This window comes from Ochotona curzoniae, unplaced genomic scaffold (assembly GCF_017591425.1).
Source record: "Ochotona curzoniae isolate NIBS_2020 unplaced genomic scaffold, NIBS_Ocur_1.0 scaffold_1037, whole genome shotgun sequence".
Lineage (NCBI taxonomy): Eukaryota > Metazoa > Chordata > Mammalia > Lagomorpha > Ochotonidae > Ochotona > Ochotona curzoniae.
The window spans coordinates 11,038,891-11,065,023 of record NW_024467083.1 but is presented as its reverse complement, the minus strand read 5'-3'; the positions used below and the strand labels follow the sequence as shown (position 1 = coordinate 11,065,023).

Sequence of the window (26,133 nt, the reverse complement as noted above, 5' to 3'; positions counted from 1 at the left end):
TAAGATTTTTTTTTCATCTTCTTTCACTCATCTGATCAAACTGTTAAAGATATTTGGAGAAAAAGACAGCCACATAATTTGGTGGATTTGAGCCCTTGCAACAGTATGCTCTTTAGTATTAAATAAAAAGCTCATGGTTATTTCCAATATATACAGTCAGCTCTGTCCATTCCTCACAATGATCATTCCAAACCTTCAGGAATCTCTAGCCTCTTATGCCAACCGTTGCTCTCGCATACAACCTCAGCTGCTATACCCTGATCAGGTTATGTTACATAGTGACTCTGTGTAACTGTGCCTGAAGGCTGTGTAGCAGAAACACTTTAAAAAATCCCTCCATCTCTTGTGGTCCAAAACTACCCCATTTCTTGGTGTTCTGAGGGCACAAGTACTCTGACAAATAGAATTATACTGTGAGGTGATTTCTAGGAAGCTCTCATTTTCCCCACAAAACTTAGATAAGAATTGCTGTCTAACTTTCTAAAATCACCATTGTTTCCCTATGAAAAGCTCCCCCCTTTAATTCATTTACTTATTTGAAAGGCAATGTACACAGAAAGAAGGAGAAAGAGACAGAGAGAGATTGAGATAGAGAGAGAGAGATCTTCCATCTGTTGGTTCACTCCCCAAATGGCCACAATGGATGGAACTGAGTTAGACTGAAGCCAGGATCCAGGAACACCACCATCACCCACCTGCCTGGTCTCCCAAATGGGTACAGGAGGCCATGAATCTGGGCATCTGCCTTCCCTCCCAGGCACACTGGCATAGAGCAGGATCAGAAGTGGAGCATCCAGGACCAAAACATGTTTCCAGCTTCCTTGCACAGACTACCAAACTATCCTAATTTCAGGGGTATGGAGCCCAGTGCTCATTCTTTTGCCCAGGTAGATGCCTGGAAGGAGATAATATCCTTCTTTGGCAAACACCTTGGAGGTGCCCAGATGAGACCTGCCCCTAAACTGTAATGTATTTTGTCTAATGTTGACTTGGGAGACTCAAGGTTGAATTCAAGCATTCAGTAACTGTATGTGAGTCATTTGTCTATTGCATAACACTAAATTCATATCCTTTCTAGTGAAAAAAAAAAATACCTACATGGGATTGCTGGCACTGCAGGTGAAGTCCTAATCTACTACAATGTCAGCTTCAAGCTGTTTTTATAAGAGCCAGCCAACAAGGGCTAACTCAACTCTTCCAACTTCATTCTTTGTCTCATCATATCATAAGCTGAGATTAGAACTGTTTGTCTTCCTGAATCTATTGAAAAAAATAAAAAAGAGCGAGCGAGAGAGGCAGACACTGACCTTGATGACAGCACTCCTCCCATTTTAAGTAATCCCTATGATGCTAGTTTGTTCCTCCCTGCAAAAAGGTTAAGGCAGGAGCAAGTATTGTGGCAGAACAAATTTCACCACCAGCTGGGGCACTTGCGTCCCCCATCCTGGCATCCCCTGTTGGTATCCATTTGAGTCCTAGCTGCTCTACTTCTAATTCAGGTTCTAGCTAATTTGCCTGCTCCCAGTTAAAGTGCCAGGAAAGGAAATGGAAGATGACGCAGGTGCTTGGTTGGGCCCCTGACATATGGGAGACCTGGATGGAGTTGTGGGTTCCTGGCTTCCTTACATTACATTCATTACAACTGTATGGGGAGCAAATCAGAGGATGGAAGAGTTTCTTTCTCTCTTTCTCCTCCCCTCCCCCACACCTCCTTCCTGTCCTACCTGTAACTCTCTTTTTCAAATAAATAAATTTTGTTTTAAGTCTAAGACATAACTACATACTGTGACACTCAGATCTGTGGGTCTCGGGTGCTCTTCCTAATAAAAAGACTGAGTAAATGAGCTCCTTACTTGTTCAGTTTTGATATAGACAGGGTGGTGCCATGAAACAGATAGCATTGAACCTTGGCTTCTGATCCCTATTCACCCCTCCCAGGCAACAACTAGCAGCCCCGGACTTCACTCCAAATTGACTGTCCCTGGGTCCCATAGTTCTGTGTTCCAGATCCTGCCCAGTACAAGCACAAGGAGGCCTCAGCTTCTAATGCAGTTCCTGTCCATGTTATGGTATGACCTTTTGGTAACCTTTGTAAATGATTAAAATCCTTTCTAGAAATCTTTTCTGTGGGTGAAAGAAATTTGTTCCACAGAAAGATCATCAGAAAGTTTATGTTAAACAGTATGATAGGGCCCGGTGGCTTGGCCTAGCAGCTAAAGTCCTCGCCTTGAACGCACTGGGATCCCATAGGGGAGCCGGTTCTAATCCCGGCAGCTCCACTTCCCATCTAGCTCCCTGCTTGTGACCTGGGAAAGCAGTTGAGAATGGCCCAAGGCTTTGGGACCCTGCACCCATGTGGGATACCCGGAAGAGGTTCCTGGTTCCTGGCTTTGGATCGGCCTAGCATCGGCCATTGCGCTCACTTGAGGAGTGAATCATCGGATGGAAGATCTTCCTCTATGTCTCTCCTCCTCTCTGTTTTTCTGACTTTCCAATAAATAAATAAATCTTTAAAAAAAAACCCAGTATGATAATATAAAGCTAGAATTTTATTCTTTCACTGTTAAATCATAAAATCTTGACATTACTTGCCTGTTTTAGTAAGAGATATTTGGAGATTTTTCTTAACCTGCTGAGTAATCTTATGTTACAAAGGTTTTGTGTATTATCAGCATAATTCCTGTGCTTTCTGTTGACTTTATCATGTCCTTGATTACCTAAGAGAACAAAGTCTTATCACTTCTCAAAGAGCCAAGTTGTGTGTGCAGTTGTGTTACCTCCTGTGAACACTTTTTAAGTCTTTTATTGTCATGTGGTTAAATAGACAGCTGGGTATTGTTTCCTGTAACCCATGACTTTATTTACTCATGTGTTCAGAGTGCATGGTATTTGAAAGAGAGTTACCTGTTGGAAAGCCAAAGTCGGACAGAGAGCTGGAAGGATTGGGGAACTGCCATTCGTTGATTCACTCACCAAATGCTCAAAGCCAGGAGCCAGGAAGTCAACCCAGGTCTTCCATGGGTATAGCAGAAACCCAATTACTTCACCATCACTGCTGTCTCTCGGGGGCTGCATTAACAGGAAGCTGGAGTAGGAGTTGCAGCCAGCTCTAGGACCCAAGTAATCCAACCCGGGACATGAGCATCCTGACCTCCGCTCCAAATATGGCCAGTTTCAAGACCAATTTTGGATATTTTTCTTTCTTAACCTTAAATCCTAGTGATGTACTTTGCACCTAAAGCTGATTTTCCAGAAGGCAGAATCACAGCGAATTTGTTTTTTCATCTCATAAAATGAGAAGTGCTGGAATTAGCTTCATTTGACAAGAATTGTTGTTGACAAGATTTGACCCACCCATAAATTGCCATTAGTATAAACATTTTAGAGATCGTCTGCTCTGTGAGAGCTTCGTAGAAATCGCTTCACAGTATGATTCCCTTTTTCAGAGTGCTGGTGCTGCTTTCCTGACACTAAACAATAAAATATATACTGTAAAAAGATAATGATAAAGGTCATGCTGTTTCCATTTTTAAAAATATTGTTTTCAGCTTTCTAATGTCCTCCAATTCAGTGTTTTTTTTTTAAGATTTATTTATTTATATTGGAAAGGCAGATATACAGAGAGGAGGAGTGATAGAGAGCAAGATTTTCTGACCATTGATTCACTCCCCAAGCAGTTGCAATGACTGGAGCTATGCAGATCCGAAGCCAGGAGCCAGGAGCTTCTTCCAGGTTCTCCCATGAGGAGGCAGGTCCCAAGGCTTTGGGCCATCCTTGACTGCTTTCCCAGGCCTGGGAGCTGGATGGGAAGTGGGGCTCCTGGGATTAGAACCGGCATCCATAGGGGATCCTGATGGGTTCAAGGTGAGGTATTCAGCTGCTATGCTATTGCACCACCCCTCCCCGCCTTTTTTAACTTAGACATTTTTATTTGAAAGGCAGATTTACAGAGTAGGAGACACAGAGATCCTCCATACCAAATGATTGCAATGGCCAGAGCTGGGCTTGTCTGAAGCCAGGAGCCAGGACCTTCTTGTGGGTCTCCCACATGGGCTCAAGGGGCTAAGTGTGCCATATTCCATTGCTTTACAGCCATTAGCAGGGAGCTGTATCAGAAGTGGAACAGCCAGGACTTGGACTTGCACCCATGTGGGATGCTAGCAATGCAGATGGAGACTTAACCTACTATACCACACTGCCAGACTCACTTCTTCTTATTGTTATTATTATTAAGACTTATTTCTTTTTCTTGGAAAGGAGAAGCAGAATAATCTTCCCTGCTCTGGGTCACCCCCCAAATGGCCACAAGGTTGGAGCTGAGCTGAACTGAAGCCCGGAGCCAAGAGGTTTTTCTGTATCTTCCACATTAAAGGCTTTGGGCCATCCTCTATTGCTTTTTTTTTTTAATCTTTATTTTTTTATTGTTAATACCATTGCATTATGTGATACAGTTTTATAGGTGCTTGGATTTCCCCCGCTCCTCCCACAACCCTCCCCCCAAAAGGGAACCCACACAGATACAGCCAATTAATCTTTGACAAAAAGACCAACGACAGTCCAAGCAAATGGGAAGGCCTCTTCAGTAAATGTTATTGGGACAACTGGTTGATAGCCTGCAGAAACAAAAAGATAGACCCACATCTATCATCATACACTAAGATCCAATCTACATGGATAAAAGACCTAAACCTACATCCAGAAACCTTCAAACTCTTGCAAGAAAACGTAGGAAATACCCTGCAAGACCTAGGAGTAGGTCCTGACTTTCTAAGAAGGACACCAAAAGCAATAGCAGTTGAGAACAGAATAAACAAATAGGACCTCATCAAACTAAGAAGCTTCTGTACAGCAAGGGAAACAATCAACAAAGTAAAAAAGCAACCCACAGAGTGGGAGAAGATCTTTGCATACTACATAGGTGATAGGGGGCTAATTTCCAGGATATACAAAGAACTTCAAAACAACCAAAACATCAAAACAAACAAGCCACTCAAGAAATGGACACGGGAAATGGGCAAACATTTCACAAAGGAACAAGCCCAAATGGCAAACAAACATGAAAAAATGCTCCAGTTCCCTGGCAATAAGGGAAATCCAAATTAAGATATGCTCTATTGCTTTTGCAAGCCACAAACAGGGAGCTGGATGGAAAGTGGAGCATTTGGGACACTACCTGGCACTCATATGGGATCTTGGTGCTTGCAAGGAGAGGATTTAGCCATCACACAAGGCCCCAGTTCAGTGGATTTTAACTAGGATTCATATAACTTTCCTACAAAAGTTTAGATTTCCTTATCTAAAGTACTTGAGAACAGAAGTCTGCTTTTCAGATGCCTTTTCAGATTTTTGAAAGTTTACTATATAGAATGTGATTTCTTGGGTGTAGGACCCAAGTGTGAGCATATAATTAATGTGTTATGCATAGATTATACACACAGGCTAAAGTTAATATTTTTACTACACTTGAATTTGACAGTCATCTTTCCTATAAGGTCAGTGGTGGGATTTTCCACTCATGGTGTCATCATGTTAGTGCCCCCAAAATACAAATTTTGGAACACTTTGTATTTTCAAATTAGGGATGCCTAGCCTGTGATAATATGCAAATGTTTAGGACATATTCCAGGCTTATTAAATCTCCTGGCTTGATAAATTAGATATATCCTTGGTATATTCTAACTGCATTCGTAGTATATTCAGAGCCTGTTATTTCAGAATTGTTATGTGCTAAATGTGAAGTTTTATTCCCCTCTACCAATGATATTCACTTATCTACACAAAGTAGATATATTTTCCTTTATTTTTGAAAATAGAAATATTTAATATGTTTATAGACATTTTATCTAAAATCTTTTTGATTGGGCATATTTCATTTTGTATATACTTTTTTTTGCAATAACTCATCATATCTTTCATTGTTTTTGGGAAGCTATGTTTATTTGAGATGCAGAGATGCAGAGAGTTCTTCCACTTGCTGGTTACTCCCTAATGCCTGTCCCAGTCAGCACTAGGCCAGGCTAAAGCCAGGAGCCGTGATCTCCATCTGGAGCTCCCACGTGGGTTGTGTGACACAAGCCCTTGGACCCATCATATGTTGCCTCCCAGACGTATCAGGAAGCAGAATTGGAAGCAAAATTGCCTGAATGCTCCCAAGCACTGGCTTCACTCATTGAGTTACAACATCCTCCTTCAGGTCGTTTACTTTAGAAAATTGCCAGTAATAACTTACCCACAGCCCTTTTGAGTCTCTCATCATCTGATGTTTTTGATTTTACTCTGATGCTTCCTTGAAATCCCTGTGGTTAGCCACAGGCTGCCTTGAGAAAACAAAGATATTCACAGTTTCAGAGTCTGGGGTGGTGGGGGAGGGTCTGTGTGTTCATGGTCTCTATGATGACATTGCTTAAGCAATGTTGAGTTTATACCAAAGTCAGGATTTCCAGATCTCTAGTCAAGAGGCAGATGGATTCCTGAGAATACTAACCCCAGATCCAGTGGAACAAGAATGAATTACACAGGACTGAATACACTAATGAGGGATAATTATGGGTTTTGTTTGGACTACTTTTGCTTAATGTTATGTTTTCCGACTATGAGCAACTTCTCTTTCCTTTTAAATTGCCTGTAACTCATAATAATCTAGTAAACTGTGTTTTATTGAAAAAGAACAGATTCATTCTCATTTTTTTTTAAATTATTTTCCATGGGTGTAGTGATCCCCATTTCTTTTCCTTTAAAGTTGTATTTATTTGTGCGAAGGTAGAATGACAGAGAGGGAAAGACAGAAAAAGATATCTGTTATTTGTAGGTTTACTACTTAAATGCCCTCAGCAGCCTGGGCCGAGCTAGGCGGAAGTCAGGAGACAGGAACTCCATCTGGGTTTCCAGCATGGGAGATAAGAATCCAAGTTGCTGGGCCATCATCAGCCGCCTCCCAGGCACAACAATAGGAAGCTAGATCAGAAACAGTGTAACAGAGCTCCAACTAGGCGCTTTGGTATGAGATTGCTCATTTGTGGCAAATACCTTGCTGCACCACAATGCCAACCCCAACTATGTGCCTTTGTAAATGGCAGTGAAACACCTTTTCCTCCTGTTTGACCCTTCTATAATTTTGAGAATCAGCTTATTGAGTATTCCTTTAATGGCAATATTGTTATTCGCAATCTCAGTAAGAATCTGGTTCCTTAATGACAGGACTTAGTTAGAAATACTGGTTTTGTCACAAGTGTCTTGCCCAGAGTGTCTTTTTGAGAAAAATACACAATTTTCCAGATATGATCTAAAACTTTTAAGGACCAACTATTAACTTTATGGAGACAATACTTACAAAGTATGCAAAGGAAAATAGGGCTAGTGTCAGGTGTATGGGATGAGTAAAGAATGTCACTTCCCTGGGGCCCTAAGAATCTTAGATTTTTAAAATTTTGAGAAAAGAGAAATTTGAGCAAATATATTCATAAGATAGGTGAAATCTGATGAGAGTTTTTGGCTTGACTCCATAGCTGAAAAGGTTTTGGAAAATCTAAACTGACATTGCTTATTATTATTATTATTAATAATATTGTATTATGTGACACAGTTTTATAGGTACTGGAATTCCCCCCCACCCCTCCCATAACCCTGCCCCTATGGTGGATTCCTCCACCTTGTTGCATAACCACAGTTCAAGTTCAGTTGAAATTCCTTCATCATAAGCATATACCAGGCATAGAGTCCAGCATCTTGTTGTCCAGGGAAGTTCAATGGCTTCTTGGGGAGACCTTCTCTGGTCTGAAGGTAGAGCCAACAGAGTAAAATCCCAATCAATCAAAAGCCCCAACATAATATCAGCAACAATATACAATGTTATGGTATTAATTGACATAGTACTGAGTAAACAATATATTAAAAATAATGCAAGTTCTTAACCACATCCTGTGACTATTCCATTGACATTTCAACAGTTGAGGTGCATAACAGTTATAGGAGGAGGGGTGTGCAGAGAAATCTTCAATTACCTTGGTGAGGAGTACTTACTCTGTGTCCTATCTAGTAAGGTATGTGTGAGTCCATGCTGACCAAGCTTTCCTTGTTGTTCTCTGCCTATCTATTCTAATGTGTGTGTGTGTGTGTGTGTGTGTGTGTGTGTGTGTGTGTGTGTGTTTGGAGGAGGGGCGCTCTGGAGCGACCCTGATGGTCATTGCAAAGAGGGTGGAGACCCAAAGTTGGAACTAAGTAAAGACCAGAGAAAGCTTCTCTCCCTAGTAACTGACATTGCGTATTAAATTTTAAGGCTATCAGGGCCAGTCCTATAATATAACAGTCTAAGCTACCTCCTATAGCAAAAGCATCCTATATGGGTGCTGGTTCGAGTCCCAGCTGGTCCACTTCCTACCCAGCTCCCTGCTCAATTGCCTAAGAAGGCAGTGAAGGATGGCCCACACCCTTCCTTGGGCCCCTGCACTCAAAAGGGAGACCTGGAATAAACTCTTGGCTCCTGGCTTTGAACTTAGTCCAGCTCTGGCCATTGTGATCATTTAGGGAATGAATCAATGGATGGAGGATCTCTGTGTGTGTATCTTTCTTTCTCTCTTTATAAATCTGCATTTTTGATATTAATAATAAATCTTTTAAATGATTTTCCAGAAAAGCAAATTTATGGACAATAGGATAATTGTCAGTTTTTCTTGCACTTTATAAATAAGCAGGCCAAATCACCTTATTTTATAATCAAGACTATGAATAATTGTGTCTTGGCTCCAATGTCTTGTTCATGCAGACCATGGAGGCAGCTGTGATGCTTCTAGCAGTTGGGTTCTTGCCACCTTGGGTTGTGTTCCCAACTCCTGGCTTCAGGCTGTCTCCCTGATCCTGTTGTTGCACACGTCTGACTGAATGAGAAGAACATGGTGTGTATGTGAGTATGTGTATGTCTTTCTGTCTCTCAAGTAAATTAACTAATTTTATAGGGAAAGAAAGTGGATTGGAGAGTTTATCACAGAACATTGTGTCACCGTATTACATTTTTCCAACTCCAGTCTGAGTTTCAATAACATTAACAGACTGCAACCTTATTCATTGTCTTTGAGTTGATTCATTCCTTGTAAATTACAGATAATTAATGGATCAGCAAATTATGGTCTTATTTAGTACAGATACAATTTACTTCCTCTCCCCATCCTTTGCATCCTGTCCTTGGTGGAAATACCATTTTGAGTACTTACTTGGCGTGTCTTGTTTCCTTGCGCAAATAACACTGACCAAATATTCAATTCTTCTAGTTTCTTTCAATATCTAGTTATAGCCATCTGATGTGAAAATTTTCAAAAATTTTCCCTCATCATGACTAAGCATCACTGAGAATGAAAGCTTGGCCCCTTTTCAGGTGCTGCATTGGTCTGTGTCCTCAGGAGCTGAAGAAGCCTGGGAACTGAACAGCACTGACTTCCTACAAAGCTCCATGGTCTCAGGATGGACTCCTCACTCTTGTAGAATATTCATGACTGGGTTCCTTGGTCAAGCCACTGTCAGGGCCTGTACAGAGGTTTAGCAAAATTCAGGGCCATGCATGCCCATAGTACTTCACTGTGGCTGTCCTATGATGCTGTCATCACCAGGAACAGCAACTGCTTAGCTTTAAGAGAATCAATGAGTTCCACCAACTTGATTCTTTTCTAAAAAGAGATGATTTTATTTGAAAATTAGAGTCACATGGAAAGAGGAAAACTCAGATTTTGCAACTATTGGTTCATTCCTCATGTGGTTGCAAAAGCTGGGACTGGGTCAGGCTGAAAAAGGAGCCAGGCGCTTCTCTTTCGGATCTCCCACATGGAGTCAGGAGCCCAAGCACTTGGGCCATCTTCTACTGCTTTCCCAGGCATAATAGCAGGAAGCTGGCCCTGGAGTGGAGCAGTCCAGTCCTGAGCCAGACAGAACTCATATGGGATGCCAGCATAACAGGGGGCAGCTTTACCTCACATACCACAATCCTGCCCCTGCTCCTGCCCCCACCAACCACTTTCAATCCACCAAACTCATTACTCTTAAGTTCAATTCCTGAGGCTTTTTACTTAATGCAAATATTCATATCAATATTTCTTCTTGCTTGCAGAGACATATCTTTTAAAATGTCTAATATGTAAGACTATAAAAACCTGATCTTTTTATAGTGTTGTGGCCTAGTGGCTAAAGTTCTCTTCTTGCACTTGCTGGGATTTCATATGGGCACCGGTTCTAATCCCGGTGGCCCCACTTCCCGTCTAGCTCACTGCTTGTGGCCTGGGAAAGCATTGAGGACAGCCCAAAGCCTTGGGACCCTGCACCTGCGTGGGAGACCTGGAAGAAACTTCTGGCTCCTAGTTTTGGATCGACAGAGCTCTGGCCGTTGCAGCCGCTTGAGGACTGAATCAATGGACAGAAGATCTTGCTTTATGTCTCTCCTTCTCTCTTTATCTCTGACATTTCTAGTAAAAATAAAATAAATCTTAAAAAAAAACTGACCTTTTTGCCAACTCTCAGGAGATATAATTAATTTGCCGGATCACCAACAGGAGTCCTTAGAGAGTATTTTTAAACTCTGTTGGCTTCACTTAGGAGGTGTATTACTAGTTTCTTGTCTCCGTAACAAAGTACTTGAGGCAGCCTAACTTTGCATAAGACAGACAGTAAAGTTGGCCCATTTTTCTTGCAGAGAATTTTTTGAATGCCACACAAATTGTGATTATATAAATGATGGTTTCAACTGTGCTGCAAAGGAAAAATTGTGTCATAGGCTACATCTATCACGAGGAAAATCTTAGAATACATGAAAAAATCAAGTGTGGGAAATTGGAAATACTAGGATTCCAAAGTATTAAAGTCAGAAGAAGCAAAAATGATTAAGATGCACACAAATGACACTATGCAAGTAAATGAGATGACTAGAATAAAATCAAGAAAGAAACTGGTGTGGTGAGTAGTATGGATAGTCAGGGAGGCCAGTTTGGTGGTACTGGTTGGATCTCCTCTCATAAAATCTTCACACGACTATGAGGAAAATTCAAAAAGTTGTTTTAAAAATGGAATTAAGCAGAAGTTTGTTTTGTTGCAGAAAAATACCCATTTCCAATATGTATTTGAAGACCTCTCACAGCTCCGAAAGCCTTGTTATGTTGGTCAGATCTCACCTATTGTCACAAGAAAAAAGTGACATCTTAGGAGATTCTTAGTTTTTCAAAGCAGTAAGTTCAGGAAAGCTATTAACGGAGCTTTAAGACCTGTCTAGGTGACTTTTAGTGCAGGTCTTTTCTTGTGGACCTTTTGAGACTGGGCAATTCATAGAAATAACAGTTTTGAATCCACAGGCAAAGTGAGGTGACTCTTTTGAAGCAAATACTGGTGAGTAAGATGGTTGTCAGAAAAACTACTGATAAGCAAGCTGGATTTGTTTGTTTATACCTTCCTGAGTAAGGATTCCTGGAATAAGCAGCTAGTCATTGCCTGGTTGTAGTATTGTTTCAAGTAGGTAAAATATGTGTGGTGTGGTGGGTGAAGCCACTGCCTGGGACACCTGCAGTCCCTGCCAGAGGGCCTAGGGTGAAGGATTGACTCTGCTTCCAATCCAGCTTCCTGTCAATACGCATACTCAAAGGCAGAAAGTGTTGGCTCAGCAACTTAGGTCCATGTCACTACTGTGGTGAACCTGGATACAGTTCCTGCCTGCTGGCTTAGGACTGGCCCAGTTTGGCTATTTCAGCCACTTGGAGAGCAAACCAGTGGATGGAACATTTCTTGATATTCTTTTAAATAAGTAATTGTTTGAAATAACATGGGTAGGGACAAAACTATGGAGTAGCAGAGAAAGCTATTACCTGTGGCACTAGCATCCCACTTTGAATCTAGCTTTCTGCTAACGCACCTGGGAAAGCAGCAGAGTATGGCCCAGCTCCTTAGGCCCTGACGCCCACATGGAAGACCTGTAGGAAGCTCCTGGCTCATGGGTTTGGACTGGTTCAACTCTGCTGTGGCCATCTGGGGAGTCAATCCGCAAATGGAAAATCTGTCTCTCCCTCTTTGTCTTTCTGTGTAAGTCTGAATGTTCAAATAAATCAAAAATCTTTTTATAAAAATAAAATGAGTAGAATTTCTTTTGGTTTTCAACGTGAGGGGATTTAACTTGTTTATTATATTCTTCTGTAAAAGTATATATGAGCTATGTACTCTTATAGGAACAACATACTTAAGAAAATTCTTTTTCAAAGACAACACACCTAAACATTCCTCAAGATGCTTCCAGACCGAAAACTGACCAACCGTAAACATAACATTTTTCTCTTGAATTATAATTGATTTGTTTTGCCTTTGGGTGGGCATATGGTAAGGACATTAGCTTCTTTGTTGAATATTGTTTTCCAAAGTGGAATTCCAGCACAAATGGCTTGTTGGAGAGGTGATAGTTTTAGTAGCCCACGCGAGCGTTCTGACCAGTTGTCACAGCCAGAAGCACCCTCCTCTCATTGCCTCAGTATACATTTTCCCTTTCCAAAGTGTTCTACAGGATGTAAAAGGTTGGGAAGTAGTGACTTAGGAAACCATATCCTATAGGAAATAATATTTTTCTTTTTAAAAATGAAGAATTTTTTTTAAAGATTTATTTTATTTTTATTGGAAAGGTGGATATACAGAGAGGAGAGACAGAGAAGATCTTCCATCTGATGATTCACTCCCCAAGTGAGCGCAACGGCTGATGCTATGCCGATCCAAAGCCAGGAGCCTCTTCCAGGTCTCCCACGCGGGTGCAGGTTCCCAAAGCTTTGGGCCGTCCTCGACTGCTTTCCCGGGCCACAGGCAGGGAGTTGGATGGGAAGGGGGGCTGCCAGGATTAGAACCGGCGCCCATATGGGATCCCGGGCGTGCAAAGCGAGGACCTTAACCACTGCGCCACTGCGCTGGGCCCTATTAAAGGTTTTAATACCAGAGGCACATATAGTTGCTGACAGATCTATCTGTATATGAAAGTTTATCTGTTTCTAATTTGAAGTTACTAATTCATTAATTACCAAAGAGCCCCTACTCTACCTTCTCTTTATGCCCCCTCACCAATCTCTGGAAAGAGGCCCCTGAAGTAAACAGGCACCAGATCATGGCAAATGAGAAATGAATGGAAACACCATCCTTTCAAAAAGATTTTTATTTTCCAAGCACACAGAGATAAAAATGACATTTGCTTGCTATGCAGAGTAGTTTAAGACATATAAGAAATGAATTACAATGCACATGTGATGTAATGGTCATTAACACGTCAAGTCTCTTGTTTCTTCAATTATCTTTGAGAACTTATTAAAATATCACCGCATACTGGTTAAATTGGTAAAAAGGAAAAATAACTTGGATAACTGAAAAAATGAAGGCACAGATTACTGCTGCCGTGTAATATAATACATTGCTATCAGTATCACTCAGAAATGAAGCATTCTACCTAACGCTTCTTCCGTCAAATTACCTTATCCTTCAAAGCCTAAAACTGTTCTTTTCACTACCACAGGTGCAATAGTGTTAACCTGCCTTCTTAAAACTATAAAATAGACCATGCAGACTATACTAACACTCTTTCATTAATATTCATATTTAGGAATATGAATCACTTAGCTTTCTGGTGGTACTCAGCATCCTACAAATGTGCTGCGGTGCCCTACTATGAGAACTTACTGTGGATCTATTTTAAAAACTGTCAGATCACTTAGTCAAATTTAACCATCAGCAGTTACTTCTCTGGTTAAATATGCTGTTTTCGTCTTCTTTCCTTACCTACTCTAATGTGAACGGTGGGGTTCAGCAATCACATCATCCTTTGAGCTGATGGTTCTCCTAAATGTCATTTCTCTTCAATGAAGAGTTTAGTGGGTTATATACTGTCCCAGAAAGGAACTGAAGAGGGAAAGGAAATTTAGAACCCAATGTATTTACAAAGCGTGGTCAGATTACTATTGCAACTGCCCTTAAGTTTGCTAGGATTTAATATGCATTAGGCTAGGAACCCAGGAGACTAAGACTACTTCTAAAATGGGATCACCTTTGCAGAAAGCTGTGCCAGCCATCTCACAGTGAACTGTACAAGCTTTCTGGCACAGGCAGTTGACATGTTTGTTTCTTCTTTGACTTTATTTCTTAGTCACAGTTAAGGTCGCAGGGTATGTGATCTCTGAGGAAAGTGCAACAAACCACTATTTTTACTAACTATAATTTAGCGATGAGTGATTTTTGCATCTATGTTGTTCAAATTCAAAGTATAATGATCAAATTTTGACTCCTGGGTCTCTTGAGACAAAAACAGTAAAACAGTAAAAAAAAAATTCCATCTACAAAATAAGTATAATTCAAAAAATGTCAACTTGCATAAATATTAAAAATAATTTCTATGACTTCTTTCAAATTTAAGATGTTTTGAATTAACAACATAAAAAAGAACTCAAACCATTGCTTTGAATTCAAGATAATTACTTAATTCATATAACTATTTTCATTATCTCAATATTGATCTCAATGTTAAACTTATCAATGTAGGCTTCTGTTAACAGAAAACCAGTATCAACACAGATCTACTGTTAGATTTTTATACACAAACTACAGTTAATTTTTAGAAAATTAATATTTTTTCTTTAATGTTATCATAAATATCCCTAACAAGTTTCATTTTGAAAATGTAAACTTATCTCATAATAGCAGACCAGAACTTCAGAGTAATTTTAGAAAGATTTTTTAGGAAGTAATTTTCCTGTCTACGGCCATACCACCCTGAACGCGCCTGATCTCAGGAAGTAATTTTCCTAATGCTTTATATTTTTCACATATAGTATACATCATTAGCATAAGTCAAATATGGCAAACACACTGTTAAAATTCACTATATTAATAAGCATTATCATATCAATGAAAAAAGGAAGTTACGTTTTGAAACCTACGCTCCATATATGAAAATACTGTAGCAGAAACATCCATCACTCAATACTGATTAAATATTTATTGAATGCAGTGTGCAAAGTCTGAAAAATACTACAAGTACAAAACCTGGTCTGTGCATTATATAGTTACTATATATAATAGATACTACAATTTAAAGATTTATTTTCCACTTCCATGTTTTAATTTTATTTAAAACAGATTATATTTTGGATTCAGCATTTGTCAAATACCTAGGAATTCCATCATATTACTGGTGTTGATAATTTTTATTTCTAATTCAAATTGCAAGCTCTTTGTACATTAAAAAATCAATGCTTTCATAATTTTACATACTTGGAATCAATATTAAACGAATGGCTGTTAAAATTACTCGAGCTTCTGTATAGAAGATATTTAGCCTGTAGTACGGCCTTCTATTCCATAACCTAAATGATCACATGCCTATTAAATATTCATGAATCAACTACAAATCATAAAGTGTTTCAAGAATGGTAGCAATTGACCAGGCTTGTGTTTCACAGCTGAAAGGACAGTATTGGCCATTCTCATTGGTCAGTTCTGGAAGTCCTTTCCAGGGTGATCTGAAAGAAAAAACATTTCATGAGACGTAATCTAATACATACTATTAACAAAAAGGCAAGACCTTGTCATTTTAATTTTATAGAAAACAATCACTTATTTAGCCATTTTACACAAAACAAAAAGAATTTTCTAAACACAGAAGTAATTTAGATTTTATGGTTTGCTATTCCACCTTTGAAATTTCAGATTTTCAAATACAAAGGAACCTCTACAGTTTGAAAGGCATGGAAAATTCAAGTGTTCTGAGTAATAGATAAAAACACAGAATCTCTCAGGCATAATTTTATTATTTTAAAATCAGTTTATATGACTCTAATTATAGTTATACTTATTTATTGTGTTGTGATCTTAATTTGTGTTAATGAGTTCATTTGTAATAGTTCAGTCTGATTTTGTTTCAAGGTTTCTATTTCCTTTGTTACATAATCCTTAAATTCCTTCCACTCTTGTATCTGCTTCTCACTGCTTTTGTAGAGTTTTAGTATGATTTTTCTAAATTCTTTTTTAGATGATTCCTCCATTTCCCGGTTGAGTTTGAATAATGTTTCTTGATGGTCAAGGTGGGGTCTCCATCATTCAGGGCGCTCAGCTGTCTCTTTCTGCCTTTGGTCATGTAGGTCAGCTTGGTCTGCCTTCTACCATGGTGGGTTATATGCTCGAGCTGTGTCACTGTGGCTCTATGTGTGTAACTATTCCTGCAGAGGGAGTCCTATGCTGTTCTAGGATTAGCCTACTTAACACCAAAGCTATTCTTTTTTTCTTTTTTTTGTGTGTGTGACCTGGATTTAGGCATAAAATTAAATGAAAGGATCAAACTGCTTCTAAATAATACCATCCCCTCCCCACACACAAAAAGCTCAAGAATATTTACACAAACACAAAAATCCAGTATCGAACAAGATAAATTCATTTCTAGTATTGAATGAAAGATCACTAGGAAAAAGAGGTAGAACAGCATAACAAAGAGCAAAATCATAAGTAAAGTCAACTAGAAAAGGATTAGCAAAGACATCCATCACTGTAACTGTATTTCATACATTCAAAACATTGATCAGAAACATGCGTGATAAAAAAGGCCCAATTAAAACTTTAGCAGAATTACAAAGTATTAATAAATGAGAAAAACATTGGAGTGAATTGAAGTAAACTGGAAATAATGATGACAGATTTCTTTTCAAAACAATAGTTTGACTATAATAAATACATATATTTTAAGATTTATTTATTTACGTATTTATTTATTGGAAAGGCCGATATACAGAGAGATGGAGAGACAGAGAGATCTGTCTGCTGGTTCACTCCCCAAGTTGTTGCAACTGCTGAAGCTGAGTTGTTCCAAAGCCAGGAGCCAGGAGTTTCTTCTGGGTCTCTCACACAGCTGCAGGGTCCCAAGGCTTTGGGCCATCCTCTACTCTTTTCCCAGGCTATAGGCAGGGAGCCAGATGGGAAGTTGAGCAGCCAGTATATAAACTGTTACAAGTAAGGGATCATGGCCCATGCAAGGTGAGGATTTAGCCACTAGGCTCTTATGCCCAGTAAAAATATATTTTAAAGCTGCAAGGGACAGGTGTACTCCTAGTGTTTAAGACGTTTGCATCTCCTTTCGGAGTGCCTGAGTTTGATACCTGCCTCTTGCTGGGGTCTGTGTGATGGATGTAGAAGACAGGAAGGTGTGAAGAGTATCGTTCTACTGCAGGCAAGGCCGCAAGGAACTTCCCGCTGTGTGGCAAGGCCCGGCGGATGTCTCTACAACACCTGAATGCAGCTCCGCCTCCCTTTGCATGGATACCGGACAACCCCATTGAGATTTCTGTAATCTATTTAGGCATTGTCTGCCTCTGCGGAGTTAATGTTAAATATCAGTAGGAGCTTAGAAGCTGATGTTATTGTTGCCGTTTTTTAGCCAAAAAGCTGTTATTGCTGTTATGGCTGCATCCTGTGGCAATATGCTAATCAAGGGTGCTAACTCCCCTTTTGATCCTATGCTAATCAAGGGTGTTCTGTCTTCAGGTGTAGTGCAACCTATTCTTTCCCTCTTTGATCTTTTAGGTCCCTCCTGTGAAGCCCTTCCTTCCTTGACTGTCTCAAGACCAAGCTGTAGAGTAATTGTGGTAGGAATGTGTTAGTGATTGATATGCACCATCTATTGAGAACTTTTCCTAGCCAGGCGCCAGGTGTCAGGCACCAGGTGAATAACATCCTAGCCTTAGGTGAAACAAATGGCAGAGTTATCTTTAGAAACACCCACTTGACCATGACATAAAAAGTCTGAGCCAGAGTTTGACTGATTTTGTATAAATAAAGCAGACAGCTTTTGTGCATCGTCCATTATGATGATGAAGTCCTAGTGGTCTGTCTCTTTCTTTCCTCTTTACGCCTCATCCACGCACCCTTCTCAAGTTCCCAACTCAGCTGGAGCTGGACTCCGGCAGCCTCTAGCCTCCTGCTAAAGCAGGTTCTGTGAGGCAACAGTGATGGCTCAAATGACTGGCTTCATGCTACCCATGTGGGAGGCCTGGATTAAGTTTCTGGTCCCCAGCTCTGACACTTGTGGCTCTTGCCATCATTTAGGGAGTGAAGCAGTGGATGGATAACAGCTTGGTCTCTGTCCATCTCTTAAATCAAAACAAATCAAAAAAAGAAAGGAAAGCAAAATACTTTCCCCACATAGAAGAGATGAAGGATTTCATCTGAGAAGACCCACACTCTATGAAACCCTTCAAGTAGAAGACAAGTGAAACCAGACAAGTGGAACTCTGGATTACCACAAAGGCATGACGATCACAGGACACAGTCACTATGTGACTAATTATAGGAAACTTTGTGGCATTATATACATATTTTTAAAAGACAACTGCTTAAATAATATTAATACTGCGGAGTTGGGATTTTAAGAGTTAAAGCAAAATGGATGACAACAGCAGCACAAAGTCCTGAAGGCATAAACATAGCTAAGTTCTCATAAGGCTAGATTCCACTGAAGTGGTGCATCACTTCCCCTCCCCCAGTGCCTTGGGCCTTGTGTGGCCCCTGGACAAGCATGGCTACGCATCAGCTGGGGCCATCAAGGACTGCTCTACCCTTCCATTCTGGCTGCTGGGAACAGAGCAGCTCCAGTGGGCAAAGCTTGAGGGGACAAGCGGCAGTGAATAACTTTGCAATGAAAACTTAAATGTACACTATAAACCAAAAGCAAGCACTAAATAAAATATAGATAATTAAGCATTTGATCTAACAGAAGTGAAATCTATTGAGGATAACAAACAAGGTAAGCAGAGCAAATAAATTAACCACATTAATAATCACCTTAGGCATAAATGATCAAAATATTCCAGGAGCTGAGATTATGCAGCTATTAAGGTTAGACCCAATTATGTACTGATATTGTCAAGATACTCACGTTAAGCATGAAGACACAATTAGGCTAAACATAAAATGGGCAAATATACATTATGGCAAAACTAAGCAAAAGAAATCTGGAGTGGGGCCAGCATTGTGGTACGGTGGGTGAAGCTGCCACTTGCAATGCTGACATTGCATATGGACACTGCTCAGAGACCTGGCTCCACTTCCGACCCACCTCCCTGTTAATGCACCTTAGAGGGCAACAGAAGGTGTTCCGAGTGCCTGGGCCCCTGATACTCACTTGGGAGAACCAGATGAAACTTCTGCTTCTGGCTTCAGCCTGGGCTTAGCCCTGGTCATTCTATAACTCTGTTTTTTCAATAATAATTAAATAAGAAATCTGGAGTGTTTGAATTGATATTAAACAAGGTAGACAGTGAAGCAGAGTAATACCCATAATAAAGAAGGCCACTTCATAATGACAAAAGGGCCAAAGCATCAAAGGAACAACAATCAAGTGAGTTTCAGAACACATGAACTAGAAACTGATAAAACATATGATAATTATAGTATCATATTTTAATTTTTTAAATTACTGACTCACAGAAAAAAAAAAGAATTGACTTTATAGAATTTTCCACCTGGTTCTGCTCTTCCAGCTTCCTGCTAATGCATACCCTTGGAGACAGCAAGAGGGACAAATAGTTGGATTCATGCTACCCATGCAGAGACCATGACTGAATGCTTGGTTCTGCTCTGAGCTTCACCTTGGCCCAGTCCAGCTGTTGTGGACTTTTGAGGAGTAAACCAGTGAATGGCAGCTCTTTGTCTTTCTCTTTACTTTTCTTTTATCTACTTTTCAAATAAAATAAAAATTTTAAAAAGAGAAATGTTAAAAAAAATTCGACAAAACAGAAATCTCTATTAAAGGACCGTGGAATACACAATCACTTCAGTACAAAAATATTAGTTACCTAGAGAGACCTACCCTTCCTCCCTCCTTCCTCCCTTCCTTCTACTTTAAATACTTACTTATTTTGAAAGTCAGATTTACAGAGGGAGAGGAACAAAAAGAAAGACTTTGCACTTGCTGGTTCATTCCCCAGATGGCTGCTGGGGTTGGGCCAGGCTGAAGCCAGGATTCAGGAGCTTTTTCTGGACTTCCCCCCTGGCTGTCAGGGGCCCAAGCACACTGGCCATCTTCCACTGCTTTCCCAGGCCATTACAGGGAGCTGGATTGAAAATGGAGCAGCTGAGAATAGAATCAGTGCCCATTTGGGTTGCTGGTGTCCTAGGTAGTAATTTTACCCACTATGCCACACTGCTTGTGCAACATGTTGTTCTTCTTTTCTAAAGATTTGTTTATTTATTTGAAATGCAAGTGCAAAGAGAAAGATAGATAAAGCTTTTTTCATCTGTTAGTTCACTCCTCAAATGGCTACAACAGCCAGAGCTGGGCTAATCTGAAACCAGAAAAAAAAAATCGCTTGGCTATGAATTCATGGATTTATTTCTGGGTTTTCTGTTCTTTCCCATTGGTCTGTGTATCCTTTTGATGTGAGTCCCACGCTATTTTGCTTATTATAGCTTTGTAATGTTCTGCAGACAGATATTGTAATGCCTCCAAATTGTTTTTGTTTATTTATTTATTTATTTGACAAAGGCCATAAAACATATATTGGAAGAAGAACAATCTCTTCAATAAGTGGTGCTAGGAAAACTGGGCATTCATTTGCAGATGCAACTCTTGAAACCATGAAACTCTGGGCTACCTTGCACCCACACAAGTGTTACACTGCAGGGAGTAAAACAGCCAGTAGCTGAAGGGCATTATGGACCTGGTTAATGCCAAAATTGTGTTACCTATGTTGGTATGCTAGCGAAATTACTTTTTTTTCTTTCTTCTGCTTTTTTTTTTTCCAAGTTAAGTGGGGAAAGTGGGGAACTCCTGGCCAGGACAAGTCACACTGGCCCCTGGCAGGGGTGGTGGTGCTGCACATTTCCTTGGGGAAGGGCTCTGGGGACATGTATTAGAGTGGGGGCAGCTAAGGGCATGTGTGACAGGGGTGCAATGACTTCTGGGATCTTCTACAAAGTCACTGCACTCACAAGTAGGTGAGGGAGCTGAGACAGTGGTTTAGAGAGAAAATGGAAGGAAAGTCTGGTCAGACTATGTCACCTGCCCATCTAGGAGACCTAGGTGAGGCTAAACAGTGCCACCCATGCCTACTGGTAATTACAAAGGCCGGGAGTCATGTCTGGTTGGGCTGAGTATTTGCTCATGGGTGTTATAGCAGGGGATGGGCCATGTTGTGCTAGGCCACAGCACCCACCAGAACACCGGATCCGGGGGCAGATTCTCTGGGGACTTGTTAGCTTGCCTCTGTAGGGGACTTGTTGGATTGCAGCACCCTCTGGTTTATTCAGAGAGCTGGGAGCAGTGATGCCTGAGCCAGGCTAGACCACAGAACATCCTGATAGAAACCCACCTGACACTGGAGCTGGGGCTAGGAGGAGGCTGGGTGGGTCCAGGCTGAAGCACTCATGGGCAGACACAAGGGTCAGGACTGAGGACAAACCATGCCAAGTAGGGCCATTGACCCTGCTGGCATGTGTGAGATGTTGGGCTGGGAGAAGGCCTGGTAGGGGAATTTGGGAGAACCATTGGGAGCACAAGAGCTGTGATTGGTGATGGGATAGGCCAGGCAAGGCTGTAGCAATTGTCAGCATTTGTGTGGGTGACAAATGCGAGGTCTGGGGACAGACTGGTTTGGGTCAGGCCATGCCAGGCTGGGTCTAAGTACCTGTTAGTATGCACAAGACCTGTGGCTGGGGACCAGCCTGGTAGAGGAACTACAAGTACCCCCCTGCTTAGTTGCATTCCCACTAGAGGGTGCAAGGGCTGGGACTGTGGGTGGACCAGTCTGGGCAAGGCTGAAGCACCTGTTGGCATGCATGTGGGCTGGGTCTGGGGGTGGGCCAGATTGAGCTAGGCTCCAGCACCCACTGGTGATTGTGAAAGCTGGGAAATGGGGTAAACCAGACTGTGCTAGGCTGTGGCACCCATTGGTGAGAACAGGAATGGGTGGGGGACAGTTGTGCTAGGCCACAGTACCTACTGGTGAATGCAGCGCTGGGCACTGACCATGTCGTCTGCCACATGTGAGATCTGTTCCTGGGAGTGAGCCTGATACGGGAACTTGGGTAATTCTGCTCAGCTGCAGCTCCTGCCGGTGAACACGAGCTGGAACTGGGAGCAAGCTACAACAGATTGGGCTGTAGCATTCACTGTTGTAGTCTGAGTTGGGTCTGGGGGTGGATCAGGCAGGGTTAGTCCAAAGCACTATTGAGCCAAGATGCAGCACCTGCTGATGATGCTGAGACTGGGGGGTGGGCCATCTCAGTCTCAGCCACAGCATCTGATGGCACATGCAAGACCTGGAACTGGGAGCTGACCTGGTAAGGAAACTTCGAGGACTCTCTTGCTGGGCTGCGACTATGGGTGAGTGTGAGAGTCAGGACTGGGGGCAGGCCAGTCTGGGTTAGGTTGCTGTACCTGCTAGTGTGTATAAGAGTCAGAATGGGTGCGGGCCAGCCAGGCTAGGCTGCAGTACCAGCTGCTAAGTACCAGGACTGGGTGTAGGTTAAGTCAGGCTGGACTGCAGTACCCTCTGGCAGGTACAAGATCAGAGGATAGGAACATGCCTGGCAGGGGAACTGTGGGCACTCTCCTGCTAGGCTGTACCTATTGCTGGTGAGCACAAGAACTATGGCTGGGGGCAGACCAGGCTGGAGAAAGTGGCAGCACCTATCAGCATACATGAGGACTGGGTCTGGAAATGGGTTGGATTGAACTAAGCCTCAGCACCCATGGGTGTGCATGAGAGCTGAATGGGTTGTAGGCTAGGCCACAGCAGAGACTGACAGGCATAAAACCCAAGGCTCAGGGCAGGTCTGGTGGGGATTATAGGGAGTCACCCGAGTTAGGCCACCGTACCTGCTGATATGTGTAAGATCCAAGTCTGTGGTGGATTGGCTGGGCTGGGCCAAAGCACCCAATGGTTTGCATGATATGAAGCTGGGACAGGATTGACCAGGCAGCTGTATTCAGCGGTATGTGCACTGGCTGGTGCAGGTGAGACTGAACCTGACCCTACACTGATTTGTGCCTACAAGGGTCAAGTCTGGGGTCATCTCAGGAGAGGTTTCTTGGGGCACTCCCCAAGTGGACCACTGAACTCAAATCTCAGTCACAGGGAAAATCATAGAATGTGTGGTCTGACCTTGGACTGGGGCTCCTCAGTTGTGGATGCCTGTGCAGTGGACAGCATGTCCAGATGCATATGGAAGACATGACAGCCAGATCATCTAGGCCAGTAGAGGATGTCTACTACCTTATCAGATTATGGAAAGCAAAACATGTTGGACAATTCTCTTGGTCAAGCTTCACAGCACCTTCTAAGCTCTATTGATGCACTAAGGTGGACTTGGTCAGCCAATAGAGTTTGGAAAGGTTTTCTTAAGCTTGGAGCAACAAAGCCAACAACATTCAATAACTATTGAAATCACTCAAGGAACAGCCTCAGAACATTTCCCTACATTGGGGTCACAATCAAAGGATGGTCCCCCATCCCCTTGTAGTGTGACAGCAAGGAGTGCCCCTTCCATTTCCCTTATGCAGATACAGGAGGAGGAAAAAAAAACCTGAAATGCATGTCCCACTCACCTTCCCCAGTCCCAAGAGCTCCCCATTCTAACCAGCGACTCACATGGGTGTGTATCCCTCTCAGCTATGTAAACAATATTAATGAGAGAAATACTTTTTTTTTTTAAAGAAACCATGAAACTACTACAAGGAAATAAGGGGAGATGCGTTAGATTACACAGATTTTTCTGGATAAGATTCCAAAAGCACAGCAGAAAAGTAAAAACTGACAGGTCAGATTGCATCAAACTAAAAAACTTCTGCACAGTAAAAGAAATAAACAGGGTGAATTAAGAGACTACACAATGGAAGAAAATACCTAGAAACTGTTAATAACTGATTAAAATCCAGAGTATAGAAGGATCTACATTCAGGAATAAAAAATAATGCAATAACAAAGTTAAATGATCTGAACAAATATTTCTGAAAAACATACAAGTAAACAAGCATATGGAAAGAATGCTCAACATTACCAATAATCAGCAAAATATAAATCAAAATATTATTAAAATAAGATCAAGATATTATTTCATCCCAGTAAGTTTGGTTATCATCAAAGACAACAACCTCCCCCTACCACCAAAAACAAAAAAAAAAAAAAGAAAAAAGTTAGTAATTTTTAGTATATTGTTTACTCAATACTATGTCAATTAATTCCGTAATGTTGTATATTGATACTGAGGTTTTGTTGGGGCCTTTAACTGACCGGAACTTTACTCAGTTAGCTCTACCTTCAGACCAGAGAAGGTCTCCCCAAGAGGCCACTGAACTTATCTGGACAATAAGATGCTGGACTTTATGCTAGGTATATGCTTGCAATGAAGGAATCTCAACTGAACTTGAACTGAGGTTATGCAGCAAGGTGGAAGAATCCACCATGGGGGGAGGGGTATGGGAGGGGTGGGAGGAATCCCCAGTGCCTATAAAACTGTATCACATAATACAATGTTAATAACAATAATAAAAAAAAAGAATGTAGGGAAAGGGGAACTCTCAGATGCTATCGGCGGGAATGCTATTACAGAAAACAGTAAGACAGTTTCTCAGTAATAAGAACTAGTATACAATTCAGCAATCTCACTACCAAGTATATCCCAAAGATAAGAAATTGGCATGTCTAAAAGACACCAGCACTATTATGTTTATTGTAACACTATCTACAGCAGCTAAGATATAAAATCTACATAAGTACTCATCTATGGAGTTATGGATAGAGAAAATACAGTACATACATGCAATGGAATATTATTCAGCCAGAAAAATAATGAAATCTAGCCATCGGTGTCAACATGGAAGACCTGCAGTACATTAAGGTAAGTGAAAGGTACTGAAAGACAAATATCACATGTTGTCATTATATAAGAAGTTATATGTTCATCTTGTGAACATATAGAATAAAACAGCAGTCGCTAGAGACTGGGAAATTTGGAGAAAGGAGGAAGGATAGAGGTTGGTTAATGAGTACAGGAGTTCAGTTGGGTAAGAACTCATGTTGACATAGGCATGGTGGACAGTAATTGATTAAATATTTCAAAGCAGGTAGTTGAGAGGCTTTTGAGTATTCTGAACATTATATTTTATACACACAGATTGACTTATCACATTCTATACCATACATATGTACATTATTGTGTCTCTCAATTTAACATGTGTGTATATATTAATAAAATTATATATCTACATATATGTAATTCTTTAAAAATCCCACCTAAAATGACTACAAAGAGGTGACAATCATATCATAGAACTTATTGAGTAAAGGTTTCAAATTTCCTTAAGTTATGGAGAGCCACAGATTGGATTCTCAGGAAATGTCGTTAGCTGTTATTAATAAAATGGCTAACGCTAGTTACAGAAATGACATGCCTTCAATGACTTACCTCTCAAGATGAACATAATGTCGAGAAAGAACATTTTTAACCAAAAATATAGTCTTTGCATGAGTCTCCCGACCCATCAATTTGGAAAAATACAACTTTGCACGAAGAAAATACCCAACAGGCCACAGCCACTCCTTAAAAAAAATGTTATAAAAGGGAAAAAAAGTGAATATATCATATTCTTTGAAAGTAAGAATTTAAATTAAATTTAAAAGTCAGAGAAGAGATAAAAATTCTTACAGGTCCTTGGTGATAATTGAAGCCTTTAGCAAGGTTGTAGTTTTCATTGTCTAAGGCATTGTCATAAATTCCACAGTAAACCATATCACTGCAAAATGATCGGAATTAGAGTTAAATAAAGGAAGGTCAGACATTCTGTAATAAACATTAGAGAGGTTTCAAAGGCAAAGATAAAAAATAATCAAGTTGTTTTATTTTCCAATATATAGAATAAATTCAGCATTAGTAAATCACCTATTTAACCGTAAATTAATACCTATTCTATTCAAGGACTTTAATAATGTATTAAGAAATAACTGACAAATACATCCTGGATAATATTATAAAATATTTAGCTATTTTTGCCTTCAAGTAGTTAGACTGATACTAAGTACTGGTTAGTTAACTATTTCATCAGGTCTCTAGTACATGTATAATAACTAAAATATATTTGGAATAATTTGAACTTATAAATATAAA

The 26,133-nt window shown here is 40.7% G+C and overlaps 1 protein-coding gene across 3 annotated transcripts in view; it reads right to left on the bottom strand.

Moving 5' to 3' along the window:
* Positions 1 to 14,787: 14,787 nt before the first annotated feature.
* AGL (amylo-alpha-1, 6-glucosidase, 4-alpha-glucanotransferase) overlaps positions 14,788 to 26,133 on the bottom strand; it is a 66,323-nt gene continuing 54,977 nt past the window's right edge. For all 3 annotated transcript variants that reach the window (XM_040999177.1, XM_040999178.1, XM_040999179.1), the window contains 3 exons: positions 25,675 to 25,762; positions 25,435 to 25,568; positions 14,788 to 15,503 (listed from right to left, as the gene is read on the bottom strand). In XM_040999177.1, the coding sequence (XP_040855111.1) occupies positions 15,386 to 15,503; positions 25,435 to 25,568; positions 25,675 to 25,762 (340 nt within the window). In that variant the 3' untranslated portion in view covers positions 14,788 to 15,385. The remainder of the gene's footprint in view (positions 15,504 to 25,434; positions 25,569 to 25,674; positions 25,763 to 26,133) is intronic.